This window comes from Onychomys torridus, chromosome 2, assembly GCF_903995425.1.
Source record: "Onychomys torridus chromosome 2, mOncTor1.1, whole genome shotgun sequence".
Classification (NCBI taxonomy): Eukaryota; Metazoa; Chordata; class Mammalia; order Rodentia; family Cricetidae; genus Onychomys; species Onychomys torridus.
This window is the reverse complement of record NC_050444.1, coordinates 145765980-145790125: the sequence shown is the minus strand read 5'-3', so window position 1 is coordinate 145790125 and position 24146 is coordinate 145765980. Positions and strand designations below refer to the sequence as shown.

At 46.6% G+C, this 24146-nt stretch overlaps 1 protein-coding gene, 1 long non-coding RNA gene and 4 other non-coding genes across 9 annotated transcripts; 1 reads left to right on the top strand and 5 right to left on the bottom strand.

The window, feature by feature from the left end:
* The first annotated feature begins 1249 nt into the window (after positions 1–1249).
* On the top strand, positions 1250–19148 carry LOC118577186 (tRNA selenocysteine 1 associated protein 1). Of its 3 annotated transcripts, none has more exons than XM_036177262.1 (9): positions 1254–1467; positions 2156–2253; positions 4661–4760; positions 5463–5515; positions 9221–9352; positions 11545–11664; positions 16645–16807; positions 16969–17002; positions 18919–19148. In XM_036177262.1, the coding sequence occupies exons 1-9, from the start codon at positions 1441–1443 to the stop codon at positions 19053–19055; spliced, it is 864 nt and encodes a 287-aa protein (XP_036033155.1). In that variant the 5' UTR covers positions 1254–1440; the 3' UTR covers positions 19056–19148. The 3 variants fall into 3 exon arrangements, with proteins under 3 accessions (XP_036033157.1, XP_036033155.1, XP_036033156.1); XM_036177263.1 differs by lacking the exon at positions 1254–1467 and adding an exon at positions 1477–1643 and having other exon boundaries at positions 18919–19144; XM_036177264.1 differs by lacking the exon at positions 11545–11664 and having other exon boundaries at positions 1250–1467; positions 18919–19144.
* Positions 19149–20325: 1177 nt separating this feature from the next.
* Positions 20326–22941, bottom strand: LOC118577187. Of its 2 annotated transcripts, none has more exons than XR_004944177.1 (5): positions 22667–22941; positions 21567–21645; positions 21260–21320; positions 20950–21004; positions 20326–20540 (listed from the first exon to the last, which is right to left on the bottom strand). It is a non-coding gene; the product is annotated as an uncharacterized LOC118577187 (long non-coding RNA). The 2 variants fall into 2 exon arrangements; XR_004944176.1 differs by lacking the exon at positions 22667–22941 and adding an exon at positions 21766–22660.
* On the bottom strand, positions 20613–20686 carry LOC118579034. Its single transcript, XR_004944403.1, has one exon. It is a non-coding gene; the product is annotated as a small nucleolar RNA SNORD99 (small nucleolar RNA).
* On the bottom strand, positions 21105–21233 carry LOC118579016. Its single transcript, XR_004944388.1, has one exon. It is a non-coding gene; the product is annotated as a small nucleolar RNA SNORA61 (small nucleolar RNA).
* On the bottom strand, positions 21404–21533 carry LOC118579015. Its single transcript, XR_004944387.1, has one exon. It is a non-coding gene; the product is annotated as a small nucleolar RNA SNORA44 (small nucleolar RNA).
* LOC118579003 lies at positions 21926–22061 on the bottom strand. The gene has a single exon (XR_004944376.1). It is a non-coding gene; the product is annotated as a small nucleolar RNA SNORA16B/SNORA16A family (small nucleolar RNA).
* Positions 22942–24146: the final 1205 nt, after the last annotated feature.

Here is a 24146-nt window from a genome sequence, read left to right as displayed (position 1 = left end):
TATGTGATTTCAGAGCACTGGCTGCTCTTGCAGAAGACGCTGGTTCAATTCTCTTCACCCACATGGTGCCGCACAACCATCTGTAACTCCAGTCCGGTGGGATCTAGTACCCTCTCTGGCCTCTGGAAAACTTTTTACATTTGTGTGGTGTGTGTGTGTGTGCATACTCAGAAGTCCTCAAGCTTGGTGGCACGAACCTTCACCTACTGAGCCATCTCAACAGAAGGGAACATGAAATTTGGAGACTCATAGCCTCTGGTTTCAGACTTGAGTTCTTGGCTTGGGGATGGAAAGCCCTTAGGGCTCCATTAGGCACTCAGGGCTCCATTGTCACAGGAGCTTCCCACTTTTTCGTTTTTCAAGACAGGGTTTGTCTGCATGGCCCTGGCTGTCCTGGAACTCACTCTATATACCAGGCTGGCCTAGAACTCAAAAAGATCCATCCACCTGCCTCTGCCTCCCAAGTCTGGGATTGAAGGCATGCACTAGCACCTGAACTGAGTACCAACCTGATGTTGAAGCCTGGGATAAGCCCACTTTAGGAGCTCTCAAAACCCAAATTTACTGAGTTTTTTTGGGGGGTGGGGGTGGTGGTAGGTTTGTGCTCAGAAGTAAAGCCTTGGTGTGATGCAGTAGCAAGTGGGAGGGGCCAGAGACTGAAGCAGGACGACTGCCGAAAGTTTGCAGCCAGCCTAGATTATATAGTGTGTAACAGGACGGCTTGATTGCGCAAAATAACGAGACCTTGACTCAGGGAAAATCAAAAATTAAAGCGTGGGGCCGGAAACATGGCTCAGGCGTTAAAGAGAAGGAATGCTTTTTCAGAGCACTGGAGTTCATAAAAACAGGCAGAAGCGGGTATATCTCTGTGACTAGGCACTTAGGGGCCAGCGGGGTTACATAGAGACCGTGCCCCGCCCTTCCCCTCTCCCCAAAATGATGGGTGAGAGGGCTTTGATTAGATTATCTAGAGAACTAACTGTCCCTTACTCCTCTCCGCCATAGGGCTTTATGAGAATGAAGAATCTCATTACATCTCCAAAAGAGCCCGAGCGTTTTCTCCGAGCTGGAATGCAGCGCAAGAGGACAGCGGGCCGAGGCGTTCCGTCACTAATTTACCTTCGTGCTTATGCTTGCAATTCCCTCCGGAGAGCGAACCTTACCTCTCTCAATCGTAGAAGTACTTACAGAAGGGTTTTTTAGCGGAGTAGCCCACTCTTACGTGTTTTGTTGTTGTTTTTTTTTTGTTTTAAGGGCGGTCGCCAGCCAGGCGTCTCACGCTCGACCCGTAGCCACGCCCCTCCGCGCTGAAGCCACGCCCCCCGGAGCCGGAAGCTGCAGACCGCTCTGAGGAAAACCCGGATCGGCGCGTCTGGCCGCGGGGTCTGCGTGTGCGCGAGAGGTGTCGCCCGCGCAGACTCCCGCGGTCCCGGGTGTGGGATGGCGGCCAGCCTGTGGATGGGAGACGTGAGTGAGGGCCGCCCCAGCTCTGCGGAGGACGGAGGGGAGGGAGGGCCTGAGGGCGAGGGGCCTGAAGATCCCCGAGGCTGGAGGTGACGCCAGCCGGGCCCGGTGTTGGCGCAGGCCTGAGTCCCTGCACTTGCGAGGCGGAGGCAGGAGGACCGGCGCAGAGAGAGTTCCAGGTTGGGCTTCGTAGCGAGGCCCTTTCTCACCCCGGCCCTAATAGGAAAGGGAGGCTGGGCGTCCCCAGGAAGAGTCACCGGATGCAGAATCCACGGGTTACAGGTTCTGGGGTCCCCCTTCCCAGTTCTGGGAATGAAAAGGAGATTTTGGGGGTGGGATGGGAGGAGCACAAAGCATTGAGGGGCCCTTTGTTTCTAGGGCCGGAGGCAACGGGGAGTTCCATAAAGAGGAGCGTTTGTGTTATTTTTCTTGTGAGATGGGGGTCTCCCTGACAGTTCTGGAACTCACTATGTGGACCAGACTGGCCTCGAACTCACTATGAGTCCCGCCTGCCACTAGCTCCCCAGTGCTGGGACTAAAGACCTGTACCACACGGCCAGCAAGGGGAGCGATTTGAAGTAAGGGATGGGGCCGTGCACCCTTCTGTGCAGTGGAGAGTGGCCTGCATGGTGGAAGGCTCGACCCTCTGGGGGCCTCCCGGAACTGAGCATCTGCTGTGCTTTTTATGCAGCTGGAACCCTACATGGATGAGAACTTCATCTCAAGAGCCTTTGCCACCATGGGGGAGACTGTGATGAGCGTCAAAATTATCAGAAACCGTCTCACTGGGTACATCTCCCTTTTCATCTTTCCAGTTCTCACTTAACAGAGCCTGCTGTTGCCGTCCTTCAAGGGAATAAACATCACACGGAATCAGGCTTCTCACCTAGGAGTAGTAATCACACAGTCTTATAAAGAGGAACATGGGCTGCTGCCTCCCAGGTGCAAACCAATCACAGGTGTGCCAGCAATCCTGGCTCTTTGTTTAAAGATTTATTTTTTATTACGTGTATGTATTATGTGGGGATAAGGATGTGCAGGTGCCCATGGAGGCCAGTGGTGTCAGATCCTGTGAAGTGGCCCTCAAGGTCACTGAGCATCAAACTGAGGTCCTTTGGGAGAGCAATTCAGAACTTTACTTTTCTTTTTTTTTTTTGAGACAGGGTTTCTCTGTGTAGCCCTGGCTGTCCTGCCCCCCTATAAACCAGGCTGGCCTTGAACTCAACAGTGAAGAACTCTTAGCTGCCGAACCATAGCTCCAGCTCCCCTGTGTTTAATTCTGAGCATGTGCCATCTCACACACCCCCTCTTGTTTTCTTTTTCAAGGAGTCAGAAGGGTTCAGAAGTACAGGGTGAGGGAGGGCAGTGATGTGACTCAGCAGGGACAAGCGCTCATCTCATAAGCCCATTGACCTGAGTTGGAGATCCTGGACACACGATACACTGTATGGACTCCTCAGATAATTTAGCTGGGGATAGTGGCACAGGCCTATAATCCCAGCACCTGGAAGGAAGGCCAGAACAGTCAGAGCTCTCTCTATATATAGTAAGACCCTGTGTCAAAAATCCAAACAACAAAAAAACTCCAAATAATTCTCAAATGATTAGTTATAAATAGTAAAGAATGCCCAGCCATGCTACCTCAGGCTCTTTGTGATTGGACAGGTGGGAACAATTTCAGGTTCCTCCCTTAGTGTTCATGGGGGAGCTGTTCTAAGACCCTAGAGATAGCCAAACCCCAGGACCCTCACATCCCCCACGTATGTGGTATAATATCTGCACGAGTGCTAGTCCTCCTGTATCCTGAAAGCCTCTAGACTAGGCTACTAACACAGTGCACAAGCTTTGTTAACCTGCATTGACTAGCGCACTGGTTCTCAACCTTCCTAATGCCGCAGCCCTTTAATACAGTTCTTCATGTTGTGGTGACCCCACACACACACCATAAAATTACTTCTTTGCTATTTTATGACTCTCTTGCTATTGATATGAATTACATATGATTCTGATATGCAGGATATCTGATGTACGACCCCTGTGAAAGGGTTGTTCAACCCCCCCAAGTGTCTCAATCCCAGGTGGAGAACCACTTCTCTATAAAGTGTTGTTCTTACAGGCTTGTACCACCATGATGAACTTCTGATTTTCATCATACAAAAGCCAGTCTTTCCTTTTTCAATGACACTCATCTGCCCCACAAACTGAACGTAGAATCCAGGGCCTTGTGGCAGGAGCTTTCATGTAGATGGTTTTGTTTTTTCTTTCTTTCTTTTTTTTTTTTTTTTTTAAGATTTATTTATTTATTATGTATACAGTGTTCTGCCTGCTTGAATCGCTGCAGGCCAGATGAGGGCACCAGCAGATCTCATTACAGATGGTTGTGAGCCACCATGTGGTTGCTGGGAATTGAACTTGGGACCTTTGGAATAACAACCAGTGCTCTTAACCTCTGAGCCACCTCTCCAGCCCCTATAGTTTTGTTTTTCAAGACAACATTTCTCTGTTGCCCTGGCTGTCCTGGAATTCACTCCGTAAACCAAGCTGGCCTTGAACTCAGAGATCTGATTGCCTCTTCCTTCTGAGTGAAAGCAGACTTTTTGTTTGTTTTTGTTTTTTCGAGACAGGGTTTCTCTGTGTAGTTTTGGTGCCTGACCTGGATCTTGCTCTGTAGACCAGGCTGGCCTCAACTCCCCCACCCCAAAATAATAGTCCAAGAACTGTCCAGATTCACTGTCCTTGTATTAAATTTGCAAGTTATTTCTGATCTGGAATATGGGTAGAATAATAATAATAGTGGCTCTCTTTGAAAACTTGTTTTTAAGCTGGGTGGTGGTGATACACTTGGGAGGCAGTGGCAAGCTGATCTCTAACTTTGAGGCCAGCCTGGTCTGCAGAGTGAGTTCGAGAACAGCCTAAACTACATAGTGAGACCTTGTCTTAACAGAAAGAAAGGCTGGGCGGCGCACGCCTTTAATCCCAGCACTTGGGAGGCAGGGCCAGGCAGATCTCTGTGAGTTCGAGGCCAGCCTGGGCTACCAAGTGAGTTCCAGGAAAGGCGCAAAGCTACACAGAGAAACCCTGTTTCAAAAAACAAACAAACAAACAAAAAACCCAGAAAGATAGAAAGAAAACTTTTTCTTCAGGCCAGGATGTACCTGGGCATCTTTAGGACTCTTTTTCTCTGCTTTCTTTCCAGAATCCCAGCTGGTTACTGCTTTGTGGAATTTGCAGATTTGGGCACAGCCGAGAAGTGTTTGCATAAGATTAATGGAAAGCCCCTTCCAGGAGCCACACCTGTAAGGACATTTGGTGATAATGACCTTGCCATTTTTGTTGTCATTAATTTCCACCACATATTGAATTGCGACTGGATACTTACCATTTTATTTAATCCTTTACCACCTGCACAATAGGTAGTGTTATCTTTGATCAACCAGGAAACTGAAGCACAGGGAGGTACAATGATTTGCTTAAGGCAATACAGGTAGTAAGTGGCAGAGCCAAGATTCAGATGGAAAATTGTTTGCCTATAAGACCCTGGCCCTTTCCACTCTGCAGTACTGCCTTCTATGACAGAAGACTCAAAATTTGGGCTGGGCGTGTGGCTCAGTGGTAGTGTATGCCTGGCATGCCCAAGACCCTGGGTTCAACTTCCAGCCAAAAATAAAGACTTAAAACTCTAGGTCTTTTCCCTGATTGAGAATCTAGAACAGGCTGGTAGCAGCAAGAACACATTTCAAGAGTCATTCTGCTCTTCCCACAGTTACTTAGCTTACAGCTGTACCAGCTGGCACACCTGGGCTCATAGAACCATGGAGCTGGCAGTGCCCTTAATGGTCAACCGCGCAACCCTTTCATTTATACAGGAGAAAAGCTGAGGCTTAGAGAGGGGGAGATGTTTTGGCCAAGGTAATTTATTTCAGTTTTTTTCAAATATTGTTTGGCTTTTGAAAGACCCTTCTCTGTTTTAGTTTGTTCATGTGTTTTTAAATTTTCAGGCAAAACGTTTTAAACTGAATTATGCCACTTATGGAAAACAACCAGACAATAGGTAAGTAGGGAGCCACACCAGTGTAGCTCAAGCCCCAGTATATGTCTGGGTAGAGGCACAGATGTCATGGTTCCAGTTACTGCCAAAAGGAGGGTGGAGAGTTCAATCTGGCTGTAAAGACTAAACTCTCCTACTCCCTGACCTCCATCATGTCAAGGCTGTCTTTCCTTCTTTGGATGGTTCCTTTTTGTGCGGGAGACAGGGTCTCATATATCCCAGGCTGACCTCAAACTCCCTGTTGTAGTCAAGGATGACCTTAAAATTCTGGTTCTCTGCCCGCATCTACCTCCTAAGTGCTATGTTTAATATGTTTGTGCTCCCCAGTTCATTGAATGTTAGAGATACACAATGCTGGTGATTGAACCCAGAACTCTATGCATGGAAATGGAAGGTGTCTTAGTCACTGTTCTGTGAAGAGAGATACCATGACTATGGTAACTCTTAGAAAGAACTGGGGGCTTGCTCATAGTTTCAGAGGTTTAGTCCATTATCGGCATGGCGGCGGGCATTGCAGGCATGGTGCTGGAGAAGTAAACAAGTTGCAGAGAGGGGTTGGGGATTTAGCTCAGTGGTAGAGCACTTGCCTAGCAAGTGCAAGGCCCTGGGTTCGGTCCTCAGCTCTGGGGGAAAAAAATGTTTGCAAAAGGGCAAATACTTTCTGGAGAGGTGGCACAGAGGTTAAGAACACTGGCTGTTCTTCCAGAGGTCCCGAGTTCAATCCCCAGCAACCACATGGTGGCTCACAACCATCTGTAATGAGATCTGGCACCCTCTTCTGTATACATAATAAATAAATAAATCTTTAAAAACAACAAAAAAAAAAACCAAAAACTGCAGAGAGAAAGAGAGAGACTGGGCCTGGTATCGGCTTTGAAACTTTAAAGCCCACCCTCAGTGACACACTTCCTCCAGCAAGGCCGGGCCTCCTAACCCTTTTAATCCTATCAAAGTGTTCCACTCACTGGTGACTAAGCATTTAAATTGATGAGCCTATGGGAACCATTCTTTTGTTTGTTTGTTTTGTTTTGAGACAGGGTTTTTTTGTGTAGCTTTGGTGCCTGTCCTGAATCTCACTCTCTAGCCCAGGCTGGCCTCAAATTCACAGAGATCTGCCTGGCTCTGCCTCCCGAGTGCTGGGATCAATGGTGTGCGCCACCACTGCCCAGCGCGGCCATTCTTATTCAAACCCTCACAGAAGGCAAGGCCTCTATGTCCTGAGCTCTGGCTATTTATTTTTTGTGTTATTGAAACCAGGTCTCATTCTGTAGCCCACAATGGCTGGCCTTAACGCCCAGCAGTCCTCTCTATGCCTCATGGGTGCCTAAGAGTATAGGTGTGTGCCACCATGCCTGGTGAGGCCATGTCTTTTCTGTATTTAGTCCCCCACCAACACCCCTTAATCTTCCACCATGTTAACTTTCCAGGTTTTTGAAGTTTTATTTAGTAAGAATGTGAATTGATTATCCTTTTGGTAGCTGTCTAGAAGTATTTGGTTGCTGTGTTAGGGAATGAACAATCCGGGCCAGAATAGACAGTCCAGTTTTGCATTTCCACATTAGAAGCAATCCTGCTTGTTTCACAGAGCTTCTAACTTAGCAGTGGTTCTTCAGTCCTGTCTCAGACTCTAAAGACAGCACTGTGGTCAGGTATTCCAGCTCTCAGCACTCAAGAGGTGAGACAGGAGGAACATGGCAAGTTGGAGGTCATCCTGATCTCCATACTGAGTTCTCAGCTATGTAGTGAAACCCTTATTCAAACAAGAAACTTGAGTTGCCCTCATTAGTGTTCAGGAATTTTGAAAGTTTTAAAAAGACAGCTTCTCAGAAGCTTTATCAGGCTTGTTACCTATTGACCCTGTAATTCCATTCCTCAGAATTTATTAATGGATGTGTGCAAGGAGTAACCTCTAAGTGCTCATCAAAGCATACGTCCAGATAGCTTGATAATAGAGAAGTGGCTTAGTTATAATATGTTCATTTATTGGAATGCTCACAAGACATGAGTCGATGCATGATATTGGCAATATGGCTGTGTTGCCTAAACTGACCTCAGATTCCTGCTATAGCCTCTTAAATAGCTGAGACTTACAGGGGAGATTCACTGCACTCAGTTTGGGCAATATATGAGAACAAAAAATAGCAGAAATGAAACATACTAGATCCTACTGAAGTTTTGTAAATGAAACGACAGGGGATGTGGCTCATTAGACACAGTGTCTATGCAGAGAGCCCTGAATTCAATCTCCAGCACCAATAAAATGGCATAGAGACATGTCTGTTATCCTAGCACATGGGAGGTGGATTCAGATAAATCAAAAATTCAAGGTCATTTTAAGCAAATGGAGTTTGAGGTTAGCTTGAGCCACGAGACTTTTTCAAAAACCAGATAATGGGCTGGAGAGATGATTCAGCATTGAAGAGAGTGTATTGCTCTTGCAGAGGACCAGAGTTTATTTTCTACTGTGTATATAGGTATTGAGACTTTGAACCTGCTATATAGCTGAAGCCAGCCTTGAACTTGTGGATCTTCCTGTTTCTCCCTGAGCATGGGAAACCATATCTGGCTTCTAATTTTGTACAAAGAATATGTATCATGCTTGAAATGATAAATTAAGACTTGGCATGGTGGCACAAAACTAAATATTTTGTAAACATTTCTAGAAAAAGTTTGCTGACTTATTCTAGCAGAGTCTGAGCATTTCATCTTAATTAGATTTTAGGAGATAAAAGTCTTTTTTATTTTATCATTGGAATAAAGATATACATTGAACACATGTCTAGTTTCTTTAAAAAAAAAAAAAAAAAAAGTAAGTCCTGGTCAGGTGGTGGTGGCACACACCTTTAATCCCAGCACTCAAGAGGCAGAGGCAGGGGGATCTCTGTGAGTTTGAGGCCCGTCTGGTCTATAGAGTGAGTTCCAGGACAGCCATGGCTGTTACATAGAGAAACCCTGTCTCAAAATAAAAACTACCTTGGAGATGCCTCTGATCTATCCTCTGCTTGCTCTCACTGGCTCTCTCCCTCTCACCCTCTTTCTTGAGACAAGGTTTCATTGTGTAGACTTGGCTTGCTTGGAACTTACTACGTAGACTAGGCTAAGCCTGGAACTCATAGAGATTGGCCTACCTCTGCCTCCTGACTGCTGGGGTTAAAGACATGCTTCTATGTCACCCGTCCCTACCCCTCTAAGGTAAAGTCTTACTATATAGCCCTGGCTGTCCTGGAGCTTGCTCTGCAGACCAGGCTGGCCTCAAACTCAGAGATCCCTCTGCCTCTGCCTCTGCCTCCAGAGTGCATGTCCCACCATACCCAGCCTTGTACTCTTGATGCTTAGAATCAGACAGGTTTTGTGTAGTGTCTGTTTCCATAATCCTTTGTCAGAAGTATACTGAACTATAGTGTTAGGCTAAGCCTCACATGGATGAGGCACTGTGTTTCAGTTGAAGCAGTAGAGTAGATTAAGTAGGCAAATCAGATGTGGCCTTCCTGAGAAGGCCTTAGATGCTTACCTGAACTGTGTCTGTAATTCCTGCAATCAGGAGGCTTAGGCAGGAGGATTTCTGGGAGTTTGAGGACAGCCTGGGCTCCATAGCAAAACCTTTTGTTTTATAAAAGAAGAGAGTAGGAAGGAAGATTCTAGAAACAGAAACTGACAGCAGGGTTTTTTTTGTTTTTGTTTCTTTTTCTGACTCTTCTCTCCTCTCAGCCCTGAGTACTCCCTCTTTGTGGGGGACCTGACCCCAGACGTGGATGATGGCATGCTGTATGAGTTCTTTGTCAAAGTCTACCCCTCCTGCCGGGGAGGCAAGGTGGTTTTGGACCAGACAGGCGTGTCTAAGTAAGGCCTTACCTGCTATTTCCGTCTCCTTTTTGTTTAGCATTCTTACCTCCTGGGGGGAAGTATTATAGAGACACCAAGGAGGGTGGTAGCTCAGACTACAAGCTTTTGAGCCAGACATCCTGGTTTGATGCTCAGCTTCATTACTGGCAAGAGACTGCACTATACAAGTTACAGCTACTCACTGACTGTTTCCTAATCTATAAACTGAAGCAATATTATATGGTTGAGAATAATATGGATAGCTGTTTGTTGTATTTCTGTTACTAAGGCTTTCTTTGTAGTTAAAAATGTTATAGTTTAGTCTAAGTGTGGCAATGCACACCTGTATTCCCAGAACTTGGGAGGTGGAGGCAGAAGGATCAGGAAATCAAGGCCATGCATCTTTGAATACATAGTGAATTCAAGGCCAGCCTGGGCTACATGAGAGTCTTTGCTTGCTTGTTTGTTTTTCCCCTTACACAGAGTTTCTCTGTATAGCACTGGCTATTGTGGAACTCACTCTGTAGACCAGGCTGGCCTTGAACTCAGAGATCTGCCTGCCTCTGCCTCTGGAGTGCTGGGATTAAAGGCATGCACTACCACTGCCTAGTTAATATTCTTTCTTAATACTCACACTCCTCCTCCCTCCCCAAAAAAAGAAAGGAAGGGGCTGGAGGGATGGCTCAGAGGTTAAGAGCACTGACTGCTCTTCCAGAGGTCCTGAGTTCAATTCCCAGCAACCACATGGTGGCTCACAACCATCTGTAAAGAGATCTGGTGCCCTCTTCTGGCCTGCAGTCATACATGCTGTATACATAATAAATAAATAAATCTTTAAAAAAAAAAAAAAAGAAAGGAGAAGAAAAAATAGGGTTTTTCATTTGAAAATGGAGAGACCTGTCAACACTTGGAAGGTGGAAGCTAAGGATTTTGTACTCAAGCCAGCCTGAGCTACACAGCAAGACCCTGTCTCAAAAAGAAAACAAGAAAAATTAAGCTGGACTTGTTGGCACAGGTCTGTAATCCCAGTTGAGGCAGCAAGGTCACAAGTTCATGGTCCTTGTGTATTGCACAGTGAGTTTAAGACCAGTCTAGGCAACTTAGCAAAACTCTGTCTCAAAATAAGCAAATAAAGGTGACAGCCTGATCTATAGGGCAAATTCTAGGAGAGGCAAGGCTATGCGGAGAAACCCTGTCCTGTCTTGAAAAAACAAACAATATAAAAAAATAAAAAGTCAAAGGGCTAGGATGTAGCTTATTAATGTACAAGGTCCTGAGTTTGATTTCCCTACTCAAAACAAAAGAAAGTTCTTTTATTTTTTTATTCTTTATTGTGCATGGTATTGAGCCCAGCCATACCCAACCCCATTCTAAGAAAGACTCGTTCTCTTTGTATTTCAGTACTAGAGGTTGAACCTAGGTACTTAGTGTGCTAATCCAGTGCCTTACCACAGAACTGCCTCTTAGCCCTTTCTCCCCTTTTTATTCCATGGGGCCATAGCTGGTTCAAACTCACAATTCTCCATGCTCAGCTTCCCTAGTACTAGAATTACAGGCATGCGCCACCACCAGCAGCTAAAAGGCTTATTCTTGATCAGTGAAGTCATTTTACTCTGGCTTTAGTAGTGTGACACAGAGTTCAACCTGCTCCTGTTGTATGTGACTCTGGCTAGTTATCAACCGTCTCTGAACTTCGGCTGCTCTTTGGTGCGGTATGGAGCTCCAAGTGATGGGGTTACCCTGAGAGTGTCCTCAGACAGTACGTGCTACTAACTGTAGGTATCATCAACAGTCTCTAAGTAGAGTTTGACCCCAGAGGAACAGGAACCAAGTCTGTCTGTAACTGCTTCCCCACAGGCCTAGTACAACACAACAAAAAGTCTGAAAAGTCGGCAGGGCAAACTTCACCCGACCCCATGGCGACGCAGTGGTAGTAATGTTGCCATGCACTGGTTTGGGAGGGAAGCTCCTGTTTGAGAAGGAGCCCCGGATGAAGGTACGGAGGAGAATGGGGCACTGAACTAAAAGAAGGAATCCCCACAAATGTCAGGATCATACCATGTGACTACTCTGCCCTCTGTGTTTGATGGGACTCTCTCCCTTTCCCGCCCTTTTTCCTCTGTGCTCCTGCCCCTCCTTCCCACGTTTCCTCTTGTAGGCTTCATCACATTTGTGATCTAAGTAGTGTGTTGGTTTCTTTCTCCCTCCAGGGGCTATGGTTTTGTGAAATTCACAGATGAATTGGAACAGAAGCGAGCCTTGACGGAGTGCCAGGGAGCTGTGGGACTGGGGTCTAAACCTGTGCGGCTGAGTGTGGCCATCCCCAAAGCGTGAGTCCCACAGAGAGCCGAGGCCTGGGCTAGCCCCGCCCGGGGCCCTCTTGGCTGTGTGCGAGGTCAGGACATTTGTATGTGGGGTATAGGCTGCAGAGAGGCACAGGTGTATGCTTTGGTCAGGCTTGGTGTGAGGATGAACTAGCACAGCCCACACACCCCTACACACACACACCCCTACACACATCCCTCCACACACCCCTGGACGTTACAGTTAGGGATCCCTGTCAGACGCTGAGGTAGGAGCAGGGGTATGCCCTTGCTTTGTGCCCAGCAGGTGCTCTTGGGAAATTATCTATAGAATTTGTTAGAATTAAGCAAAGGGGGAAGATTGCTTTCAGTTTCAGCTGTATTGAGGCCCACAAAGTTCCTTTGAGTGTCTGTTGCAGTGAGAATGACCAGTTAAGAAGTCTGAACAGCTGGGCTGGACAGACGGCTCATTGGTTAAGAGCACTGGCTACTCTCCTAGAGGACCCAGGTTCAGTTCCCAGCACCCACATGGCAGCTCATAGCTGTCTGTAACTCCAGTTCCAGGGGACCTGACACCCTCTCACAGACATACATGCAGGCAAAACACAAGTGCTTATAAAACAAAAGTAAATAAATCATTTTAAAAAGGGAATTTTAAATAGTTTTTGAAATATTGTATGTCTCACCGTTAACTTGTTATACTAGCTAGGTTAAAAAAAACTTTTGTAGGGGTTGGGGACTTAGCTCAGTGGTAGAGCCCTGGGTTCGAGCCTCAAAAAAAAAAAAAAAAACTTTTATAAGACCATGTTTTTGTTTTGATAGGGTCTCTCTGGTTACACCTAGCTTCTTTGTTTTATTTCTTGAGACAGGGTCTTACTATTTATCCTTAGCTGGCCTGGAACTCACAGAGACCCACGTGCCTCTGCCTGCAGCAAGTGCTGGCATTAAAGCTGTGTTCCATTACTCCTGGCCCGAGTGACATTTCCTATCCTTCAGCAATGCAGTATTTCTAAGCAGGTAGAGATTTCATTTGCTAGGAGGCATTGGTGGCATCTGGTAGGTTACAGCTAGTGGTGCTGCCCAAGCTGCTACAGCACACGGCAGTCCTATAGCTAGGGATTAGATGGTACACCTACCACTGGCAGAAGTAGTGGCAGAGAGATCTTTACCACAAAGTACAAGGGCAGCCAAACTTCAGGACAGACTTCCCAGTGGTTGTGTTGACGCAACAGAAACGTGAATGTGTGGCAGGATTTCACTATGTAGTCCTGGATGGCCTAGAACTTGCTGTGTAGATCAGGCTGGCCTCAAACTCACAGAGATCTGCCTGCTTCTACCTCCCAAGTGATGGGATTAAACATATAGGCCAGTAGGCCCAGCAAAGATTGTTTTTAAAGTAAGTTACAGGTCTGGAGAGATGGATTCCCGGCTAAGAGCACTTGCTTCTCGCTCCCAACATGACTTTAGGCAGCTGACAACCACCAGTGACTTTAGCTCCTAGGATCTCATACCTTTCTCCTGCCCTCGGTACACATGTCCCTATACAGAGACACACACATGAATACAAGCCTTTAGAGTCATCATTTCATTATTCTGAGTTGACTGTAGTCCTGCGAGTGGTGCCACACACCTGTAGTTCCAGTGCTCAGGAAGCTGAGACAGGGGGATCAGAATTCCAGGCCAGCACTGCAACACCCTGTGGCACAAACAAGCAAACTGAAATTTTAAAAAGTAATTACCATTTCTCAACCCCTTTCTTGTCCATACACTACATGTGCTATAAACTGGAGTCCATTTACATGTGGTAGAATTTCTTTCTTTTGTAATTACAGGGTTCGAACTCAAGAGTCTTATACTCAGTTTTGAGTTTCATAGGTAATATTCATTTTTCTCCTCAGTTTATTTTATATATGCCTTTCCATGTAGTTACACAATTGTATGAGTGTGATTTTGCTTGCTTTGTGGTAGGAGTGGGGGTGTTGAGACATCATAAATGCTAAGCAGATTCTCTACTACTGAAGTATATGCCTGTCTGGTTTTATGTTAGACTACACTGCAGCACGTTCTTTTGCATGTAAGCTCTGTCGAACAGCTCCTCTGTTGTTGATCATATTGGCTGTTTCTGGTGTATTCCTGATTGTTCAATACTTTGACTCTGGCAATATAGCTATAAACAGAAACCAAGGCCCATCTGCAACTTCTGATTGGTTCTATCTATTCCATACTGAACACTGTTAGTAGTAATCAGTGCCCACCCCTGGGGAGGTGCCCTCCAACACTCAGAATAAGGATGGGCAGGCCCTGGAGAATTTCACTATAATGCAGGTGTCTGAAGGAGACACAAGCAGCCCAAGCCAGGAAGCTGAACCTGATTACTGTCAATAGAGTGATGGATCTCCATAGATCCACAAAGAAGGGGTCAAAGATGTGAATATTTTATATACCCAGCCAAGGACTTGGCAAGTAGGACTATCTTCCTATAGCCTGCAGTGAAATTTCCTGGTCTAGAGCTGGATGCTTCAGTAAATCAGCAGTTGGATTTGCTTAGCACTAGCTGAGTCCCCTTCACTATCAAGGGGCTTAAAAGTGCTCAGTCAAGGCCGGGCAGTGGTGGGGCACACCTTTAATCCCAGCGCTTGGGAGTCAGAGCCAGGCAGATCTCTGTGAGTTTGAGGCCAGCCTGATCTACAGAGCAAGATGGGGGTGCGGGGAGCGCACAGTCAAGTGTTTCAGCCTTTGCAGTGCCTGGTATCCTCAGCTCCAGCTGACAGCTTGGTTTCCTATCTAGCTTGGTAAGCATAGCAGTGGAATATACCAGTCATGAGGACAGAGTGATTTTCCTCTGAGTCAGCCAGCCGCATGGTGGGGTCAGCCTCTGGCCCTTGCATGTTTTTGGTGTCACAGGACTTTCTTAGCTCAAATTCACGAGTAGAAACCCATTGTCATGTGCTTGAGCTCCTCTTGTGTTCCTGAGATTACCACTAAGATCTGGGCCTCTTTCAGAAGCTTCACCACACATGCTTTTTTGTGTCTTTGAAAGCAGTGGAGGAGCCTTTGTAGATTTGGCATTCTGTCTGTGGTTGGGAGTGGTGGTGGTCAGAGTATGTTAAAAAGGAAGTGTACCTCCAGCTCTGGGGGAGGCTTAAGAATGTGAGAGAGGTTTGGGCTTTCCTGGCACTCACTCTGTAGACCAGGCTGGCCTCAAACTCAGAGAGATCCGCCTGGCTCTGCCTCCCAAGTGCTGGGATTAAAGGACATTGCCAGCACTGCCTGGCAACTTTGTTCTTTTTTATAGAGATGGTGTTACTATTTAGCCCTGCCTCTGCCTCCCAAGACCTGGCATTAAAGGTATGAGCCACACACTTGGCTCTATTTTGTAACTTTTAAGACATTTTAATTCATTTTAACTTATTGTAGTATGTGTATGATGTGCACAGGCCCCCCACTAATCACGTGGTCAGAGTACAACTTTGTGGAGTTTCATCTTTATGTGGGTTGTCAGGCATAAGCATTTTTATCCACTGAGCCATCTTGTCAATTCCAAACTGTTTAGAGATTCAGGTATCCCGCTAGTATAATGAGAACGATAATAACCCTCTGTTGTATGTATCTCCAACACTGCAAAAACAAACGATAAGTCCCAAGTAACTCATCAAATAAAGATAGCTGGGGAACATGGTCAGGTTATTCTTTGGACCACCAACCCACAAATAATGACACCAGGATTTATTATTTATGAAAGCACAGTGTTTAGCTTAGGCTTGTCCCCAACTAGCTCTTATAATTTAAATTAACACGTTTATATTAATCTGCCTTCTATTACATGGTACCTCCTTTATCCTCTTCTTTGTCTCCTGGTCTCCCCTCTGTACCTAGGTTCTTCCTCCTCCTTTCTCTCTCTGCCTGGAAGGCACCTTGGCAAAGACCCTCTTCATAGTGTACAATTCACCACAAGGAAAGGGAAAGCTCAAGGTAGAACATTGCTTAGCATGGGCAAGACTGAGTTCAGCTCCACCACAAGTATCACTGCAGGGGCAGGAAGGCTGCTGTAATGTGGGGAAAGTAATGGCATATAGTCTATTGTTGGAAATCCATCTTGAATCATCTTAAACCCAGATTTTTTAAAGATTTCTTTATTATGTGTAATATAATATGTTCTGCCTGCATGTATGCCTGCACATCAGAAGAGGGTACCAGATCTCATTATAGATGGTTGTGAGCTACCATGTGGGTGCTGGGATTTGAACTCAGGACCTCTGGAAGAACAGCCTGTGCTTTTAACCTCTGAACCATCTCTCCAGTCTCCAGATATTTTTAAAATTTATTTATTTATTTTTCATTTTATGTCCATTAGTGTTTTTGCCTGCCTGTATGTCTGTGTGAGGGTGTCAGAGCCCCTGGAACTGGAGTTACAGACAGTTGTGAGCTACCATGTGGGTGCTGGGAATTGAACCATCTCTCCAGCCCCATAAAGTCCAGATTTTTTATGTTTTGTTTTCCTGAGCTTTTGCAGCTATCAGAGAAAAGAGCCTCCCAAGCTGGAGAGATGGCTCAGTGGTTGAGAGCACTGGCTGTTCTTCCAGAGGTCCTGAGTTCAATTCCCAGCACCTGCTTGGTGGGCCTCACAACCAAGATAATGAGATCCAATGCCTCTTCTGGTGTGCAGATGTGCATAGAGACAGAACACCCATATACATAAAATATATAAACAAAGCTTTAAAAATTTTTTTTAAAAAAGGATCTTGAAGAAAGAATTAGATCTGACAAGGCAGACGACCTGAGACAGCAAAGGCTTGTATCTTAAGAGTGTGGGTTCTGCAGGCAGACTGCCTGGGTTTGTGTTGTGTGACTCTGGACCAGTCACTGAAATGCTCTGTCCTGGCTTGTGCCTTCATCCTTACAGCAAGGATGGGAATACAGAGTGTGGAGGGCAGCAGGAGAAGACCCCCAGAGCACTTAGTCCTTGGTCAGGGAAATCCTCTTATATCTGGTTTTGTTTCCTGTAAGGAGCCGTGTAAAGCCAGTTGAGTACAGCCAGATGTACAGTTACAGCTACAACCAGTATTACCAGCAGTACCAAAACTACTATGCTCAGTGGGGCTACGACCAGAACACAGGCAGCTACAGTTACAGCTACCCCCAGTATGGCTACACACAGAGCACCATGCAGGTAACCACACTTGGCGACTCTTGGGTCTTATTTCACCATCAGTGAAATTGGTTGTGGACTTGGGTTTTGAAAAGGTGGGGAAGGCTAGAGACCCAGTTCTGATTGTCAAAAACTAGCCAGGATTTTCTCAGGCTCCTGACCATCCTCTCCTCTCTTGACAGACATATGAAGAGGTTGGGGATGATGCATTGGAAGGTAAGGGTCCCTCCTGTTCCAGATGTCTGCTCTGGGGCCCTCAGCTAGATGCTGAGGAACACTAAGGAACACTAAGGATGTGTGTGCTTTCCAGTGGGCTAGGACACACCCATGATTACTAGGTGCCATATGTTACAGTGAATGAGGGCTGCTCCCAGGAAGCCCATTACTTCTGGCCTGTGGTACTCTGCCCCAACCAGTGGCTCTGGAACAGTGACACTGTTATTTTGTATTTGTTGGGCTCTTTTGTTTATTTCTTGTACATTGGTGTTTGGCCAGCCTGGGCAGTGGGTTCCAGGGTTAAAAATAGTCCTTCAAAGGGGGCAATTTGGGGTTAGGGGAAAACCTGGTGCAAAAAAATAAAAAATTAAACACACACACACACACACACACACACACACACACACACACACACACATATACACATACAAGAAGTTCACACCCAGCACTCAGTAAGCAGAGGCAGACTGATCTCTGTGAGTTCGAGGCCAGCCTGGTCTACAGAGTGAGAGTTTGAAGACAGGCTCCAAAGGTACAGAGAAACCCTGTCTTGGGGGTGGTGGGGGGTGGTGGGGGGCTGGTTATCCAAGAAAAATCAATGGGATTCAAAATTTAAGAAAAAAACAGGAACTGAAATACACCCACATAGCCTTTATTTGGTTTGAGATATAAGCCCAGGCTGGTCTTCACTGAACTCCTTTCCTCCTGCTTTGCCCAGCAGTGCTGGGATTACAGGCCTGCGCCCCCACACCCAGCCACAACAGTTCTCTTAAATGCAGGCTGAGTTTTTAAATAATAGAAGGTTGAGACAGGATGATTCCTTTGAGTTCACGTCCAGGTTGGGTCACGTAGTGAGACTTCGTATCAAAAGAAAGATCATCAGGTGTGATGGTACCAGCCTTTAAACACTTCTGAGGCAAAGACTGGTCTACATGGTGCTAGGAAAACTTTATAAGAGAGAAGGGGGAAAAAACTAATTCAGCTTGCTGTGGTAGTACCAGATTTTATTCCAGCATTGGTTCTAGACCAGACAGCCACCTAGTGAGCCTCCTGGAGAGAGACACTCCTCTGCGGACTTCTCTTTATGAGCGTCTTTCATGCTCAGCATGGTGAAGCACCTCTGTAATGTCCAGGCTGAGGCAGGATTGGGTTTGAGATTCATCTGGGGGGCTGGAGAGATGGCTCAGAGGTTAAGAGCACTGGCTGCTCTTCCAGAGGTCCTGAGTTCAATCCCCAGCAACCACATGGTGGCTCACAACCATCTGTAATGAGATCTGGTGCCCTCTTCTGGCCTGTAGACATACATGCAGGCAGAACATCGTATACATAATAAATCTTTAAAAAGAAAAAGAAAAATGAGATTCATCTGGACTGCAAACCCTGTCTCAAAAACCTGAGTATCAGCTCATGCTGAGATGAAACTCATGATCCGTCTGCCTCCACCTCCTAAGGAATGGAGTTATAGGGATGCCACCATATCTTGAAAATGTATATATTTGTGATTCTGAAAGAGAGAGGACTAGATCCCCAGCTCATGTGACCAGCACTTTTTCATCAGACATTGGGTTAGTTTTGGGTTTGTGTTTTTTTTGTTTTTTTTGTTTTTTTTGTTTTTTTGAGCTTAGAATCGAACCCAGGGCCTTGCACAAGCGCTCTACCACTGAGCTAAATCCCCAACCCGGGTTAGTTCTTAAGGTGGCACTCTGTATTCATTGAATTTTAAACCTGAGCAGAACAGACAATCTAAAACAATTACATAGCTCTGTAAACCGGAAGGAGAAACAGCAGCTGCCATCACATGTCACACACTCTCCATCTTCCTTAGACACCCATTCTAAGTAAGATGCCTGAAGGCAGGAATCTGACCCTCCTTCCTGGGGTTCTTGGGACTCCTTGACCTTGTCCTTTCCTTGCAGACCCAGCACCACAGCTGGATGTGACTGAGGCCAACAAGGAGTTCATGGAGCAGAGTGAGGAACTGTATGATGCACTGATGGACTGTCACTGGCAGCCCCTGGACACTGTGTCTTCAGAGATCCCTGCCATGTTGTAGCCAGGACACAGGACGGACTGTTATCAGGGCAGTAGGATTCTTTTTTTTTCCTTTTTGAAAATGGTTTGTACAATTTTAATAAATTACTGTTTCCTGAGGTTGAGTCTCTTGCACTTACTGCTCTCTTTTGTCAGTAAGCTGTGCTGTAAATCATGCATGGAACTTTTCAACCAGGAACTTGGAAGTTAGGTCACAGGACATTGAAATTCTTGGGAGAATTGTCAAGGGCAGTTACTCTTCTGCCAGAAGACCTTAGTTATTCCCAGCACCCAAGTCAGGCAGCTTTCCCACCCCACCTGCCAAAGGTGGAGACATTCACCTCTGTATCTGCTGAGGTCCAGCCTCAGCTAGGGTGAGTTAGTTGGCACAAAAACTTGACCACCACGAGGCCTTAAATACCTCCTTACCGAGGTTATGTCTTCACTTATTGTTGGCTACTTTTAACAAAAATGTACTTCTGGGCCTGGAGATACAGGTCAGTGGTTAAAGGCGCAGGCTCTTCTTGCAGAGAAACTGGGTTCAATTCCCAGCACCCAGATTGTCAGCTCACAACTCCCCCCACCCCCAGCTGAGGAAGGAATCAGGGGGACTTGTGCTGGGCTAGGCAAGCTACCAGAGCTAAGCTAAAGCCCCCAGCCCCTTTTGTATTCTTTAAGTTCAACTCTTAATTCCAGGGTGCCTGACCTGTAGTCATACAGGCAAAACACCAATTTTTCCAAATCTTAAAAAGTTAAAGAGGCTTAAGGCACCACAACCTTTGTTTGCCCAAGTAACACTTCAGCAATTGGAGGGGCTTAAAAATTGAGTCAGATATATCCTTCTCTTGCAGCTGGGAACTACTTGCCATTAAAATAGACATGGGTAGAAATATGGACAACAGCAATTAGCTTATGTCCACAAGCTGTGCTTTTGTATAGTTTCCTTTTCTACAAGGGGGTACAATGTCTCAATCTCTGTAAGAGGCAGACTTTGATAAGGCTCTCCTTTTCCAATCATCTTGACTGTAAAGACACAACCCAAAGGGACCTGATCCTGGTGTTCAAAAGTGGATGGTAACAGATATGAAAATTTCAGAAAGCAATACATTTACAGTTCATAGGATATCAACTCACAAAGAGTTTGAAGAGATGGGTTAGCAGTGCACCTTTTACTCTCTTAGGAACTCCAGCACCAAGGATCTGTGGCTGTTATGAGTTCAGTAGGCACCATCATCCACTTTCAGACACAACTGAATTTTTGAGATTGCTATTACATCATTTAAATTACAGAAGACACTTTCCAAAGTCTTTATTGGCCCAATTACAAGTTAATTCACAAAGCATTTCACTTTTTTGGTTTTTTTTCAAGACAGGGTTTCTGTGTAGCTCTGTTCTAGAATTAGCTTCATAGACCAGACTAGCCTTGAACTGTATGCGTCACTGCTGGCAGAACCTGGCTAAGTAAAAGCTGCTCCCTTCCAGGAAGGTCCTCTTGCTTGATTTTTTTCTGAAAAGGAAGTGTTAAGTCTGTGTTAGTTCTGACCTTAGGCTCAATCTCCACCTCAAGCTTTTCTTAAGAAACTGGTCTCAGTCCCATATCCGCATTTATCATCCATAGATGTCCACTCAGATTAGGTTTCATCCTGGACCAGTGCCTGAGCTCCCGCTCACTCCCTTCCTCACAAGCCATCTCCCTGTTGCAGGGGTAGCGTGTGGTACAAGTGCATTGCTGCTTAGCCAAACGTACTCGAGGCCTTCGGTGTACCAGCCAAGCATCTTTGCCCTGGTTGTGAGCAGCTAACAGCACACAGACCAGGCAGGAATTACTAAGACGCTGAGGTTTTTACAAACTTGAGCAATCTTTTTAATTCTGCTGTACTACTTAAGGACAGGGTTCATAACAGCCCTTAACTTACCCAACCAACTGTAGATCAAATCATAAATGATGGCCCCTTCACTGGTTACATGACTCTAAAAAATAAAGAAATACAAGTATTTAAGTCAACAATGCTACAACTGCTCAGAGGCATCTATAATTCTCAGATTATCCAATTTTTTACCAAGAGCTTATACATGTATGAATCTGACCCAATGCTCTATACAAGACTACATTGCTATGAGGCCAGTTTCAGTGTGCTCTTCCTCCTTTACGACCACCAAGACCAGCATCAAGATCTGATGGGAAAGGGAACCGGAGGGTCAGGCTGTCTCAGACAGCAACTTTACCTTAGTGAATGAGCAGTCAGACAGGCTGGCTTCTCGGACTTCCAAGAGCCTTGGGTGTAACCTGCAGAGGGAAAGCTCTGCTGTGAATATCCAGGGAATCAACAGTGTCCCAGGTAGAAGAAAGCTTCCAACCCCAGGCCTAACATATATAGGAAAGCCGAGTGGCAGCTGCAGGCACCGTGCTGGCCTGGGCTGTCAAAGTCTCTCCAGTTTCTCTGGCATGCAGTTGGAGACCCCATGGCCACAACCGGCCATAGCCCTTGGAAACATGCTGTGCTTCTCACCAGATGATCAACACCACACTTACCAGGCCCTACTACTGCATTTCACCTGTCACATCTTCTGGTCTCCTTACTCCACCCACCTTCAGTCTTCACCTGGAAAAGCTAAGACGAAAGGCACCACAGTTATCCACTCATCTTAGGCTCCTTGCACCTGACCATCAACCGGCCTTCTACAGGAATGTGACCCATGACATGGCTTGTACCAACAGATGTTCGACATACCTGGAACTGCCCTTGTGTGATCGATCTTGGGTTCAGCAAACTACTTCCAAAAGCCCTAGTCTACCAACTCCACATTCAAGACATTTTTGAGGCCTGGAGTATTTATTATTTATGCTGAGGTTAACGAAGATCTCTAGATACCTCTACGGAATTAAGGCAGAGCTGTCTTTTCCCAAAATGTTGCAGATCAGTTACAGTAAACAGAACCGCGACCGTCAAGGAAAACTGTTTCTCTGGGCCTCCTTTTTGACCACAGCAGCTATGTAGAAGCAGCTGCAGCTTCGATAAGGGCCACAGGCAGTGATGGGGGTTACAAGACTTCAAACCCACCAACCACCCGGCTCACAGAAGTTCCTAAGTTACAGCTTTTGTATACTAGAGGCATCGCCAAGACCCCCCAAAGAAATCCTGTAAGCTCCAAAGTTCCCAATAGTTCAATACACTGGGATAGGTTTTGACCATAAGTCTAAAATTCATGACCCTACTGCCTCCACCCTTCCCCCTCCCAACACACAAGATCTCAGTTAACTCGCTTTAGTATCAGGGTAAGCTTAAAATGACTGCTTATGCAATCAGAATGCAACAAAGGTTCTAAACAAGGTCTTCCCGAAAAAAAATTTTTTCTTAATTTAGGAAACGGGCTTAGACGGGGATAAATAACCTAGCACGTGCCAGGATCCAAGAGTTCGACCCCAATACCTCGCATCCACTAGGGTTACTCCAGATAACAGGAGCGAGGTTAAGTCGCGAAAGGTGACCCAGAATTAACTGTCAGGCTCCTTCAGTTGGCGTCATCCCAATTAGGTCATCGCACCCAAGCACGTACCCCTTCAGCCCGCAAATGCTGTCGCCAGACCCCCATCGTCCCACCACCAAGGCGATGGCCGCCATCGTCACTCACCCGTCAAATGGCGCGGTACGCAGGCCGCGGACTCTCACTGCCCAAGCGGCCATCGTGGCCACCTTGTAGGCTTCCACCGTCGACATGAAGAAGCGAGGTCTATTTGCGGCATGTTCTGCATCCCGAAGCCTTTGGGGAAGCATCCAGAGAGTGCATTCAGAGGCCGGCGATCTGTGGAGGGAATGGAGACGCGATACATAACGACAAGGAAGACGCAGAAAAGCACGCGGATGCAGGAAGAAAGGACGAAACAGGGCCCGCAACCGCCATATATACTGCTCGCGCCCGCGCCCACGCCCGCGCCTGCGCCCTCCGCCTGCCGCACAGACCCTCTGGGAAATGTAGTCCACGCGCACCGCCTAGGCCTGTCTTGAGCCGTCCCTGATCGAGGACTGGAGATGCCTCCACCCTATCCCCAGCGAGTTGGACTCACACCCGAGACCGGCCGCCGCCGCCGTCCCTGCGGATTAAGTCTCCGGGCAACTTTGAATTAACACGGATCTTAGAATGGGTTTTCCGCCCCGAGCGTCCTAAGATGCCGGAGGGAGTAGCGGGAAGGTTTATCGTCCTGGGATGCAGGAGCGAGTAGAGGGCTTCTTGAGGGAGGCTATTGAGTGTGGGGGTCCAACCCCCACACTTATTTACCCCAGGAACTCTTTTTTTTTTTTTTTTTTTTTTTTCGAGACAGGGTTTCTCTGTGTAGCTTTGCGTCTTTCCTGGAACTCACTCTGTAGCCCAGGCTGGCCTCAACTCACAGAGATCCGCCTGCCTCTGCCTCCCGAGTGCTGGGATTAAAGGCGAGTGCCACCACCGCCCAGTTTACCTCAGGAACTCTTGAGGAATGAGGGATAAGAGACTTGATTAGAAATTAAGGAGAGAGAGGGGAGGGGAGGGGGGGGGGGAAGAGGGGAGGAGAGAGAGAGCTCTTATGTACACCTGAAGAAATAGGTTTCAGGCTGGAGAGAAGCCTCAGAGGTTAAGAGCATTGGCTGTGCAAGCATGAAGACCATAATGTGGATCCAGGCACCCACATCATAGTGTCTGCGAGTGGTAGTTTGTGGGGGTGTTTGTTTGTTTGAGATAGGGTCTCACTGTGTAACCCTGGCTGACCTGGGATTCAATATGTAGGCCAGGCTGGCCTTGAACTCACAGCTATCTGCTTGCTTCTGCCTCCTGAGTGCTGGGGTTAAAAACATGTACCCTAACACTCTACCTTGTTTTTTAAGACAGGTTCTTTCATTGGCTCAGAGTTTGCCAAGTAGAGTAGGAGAGTGCCCCAGATATGTTCCTGTCTCTTCCAGTGCTGGGATTACAAGTTCTGGGAATTCAGGTTTAGGTGCCAAGCACTTTTTCAGCTGAGCTATCACTCCAGCTCATGTAGGTATGTGTTTGTCTGCCTTCCTCATTAGAATGGGAACTCTCCAAGAGCAAGAACTTTGCCTCTGCCCTCTCCAAGCTGTATGTGTGCTGGAATATAAAA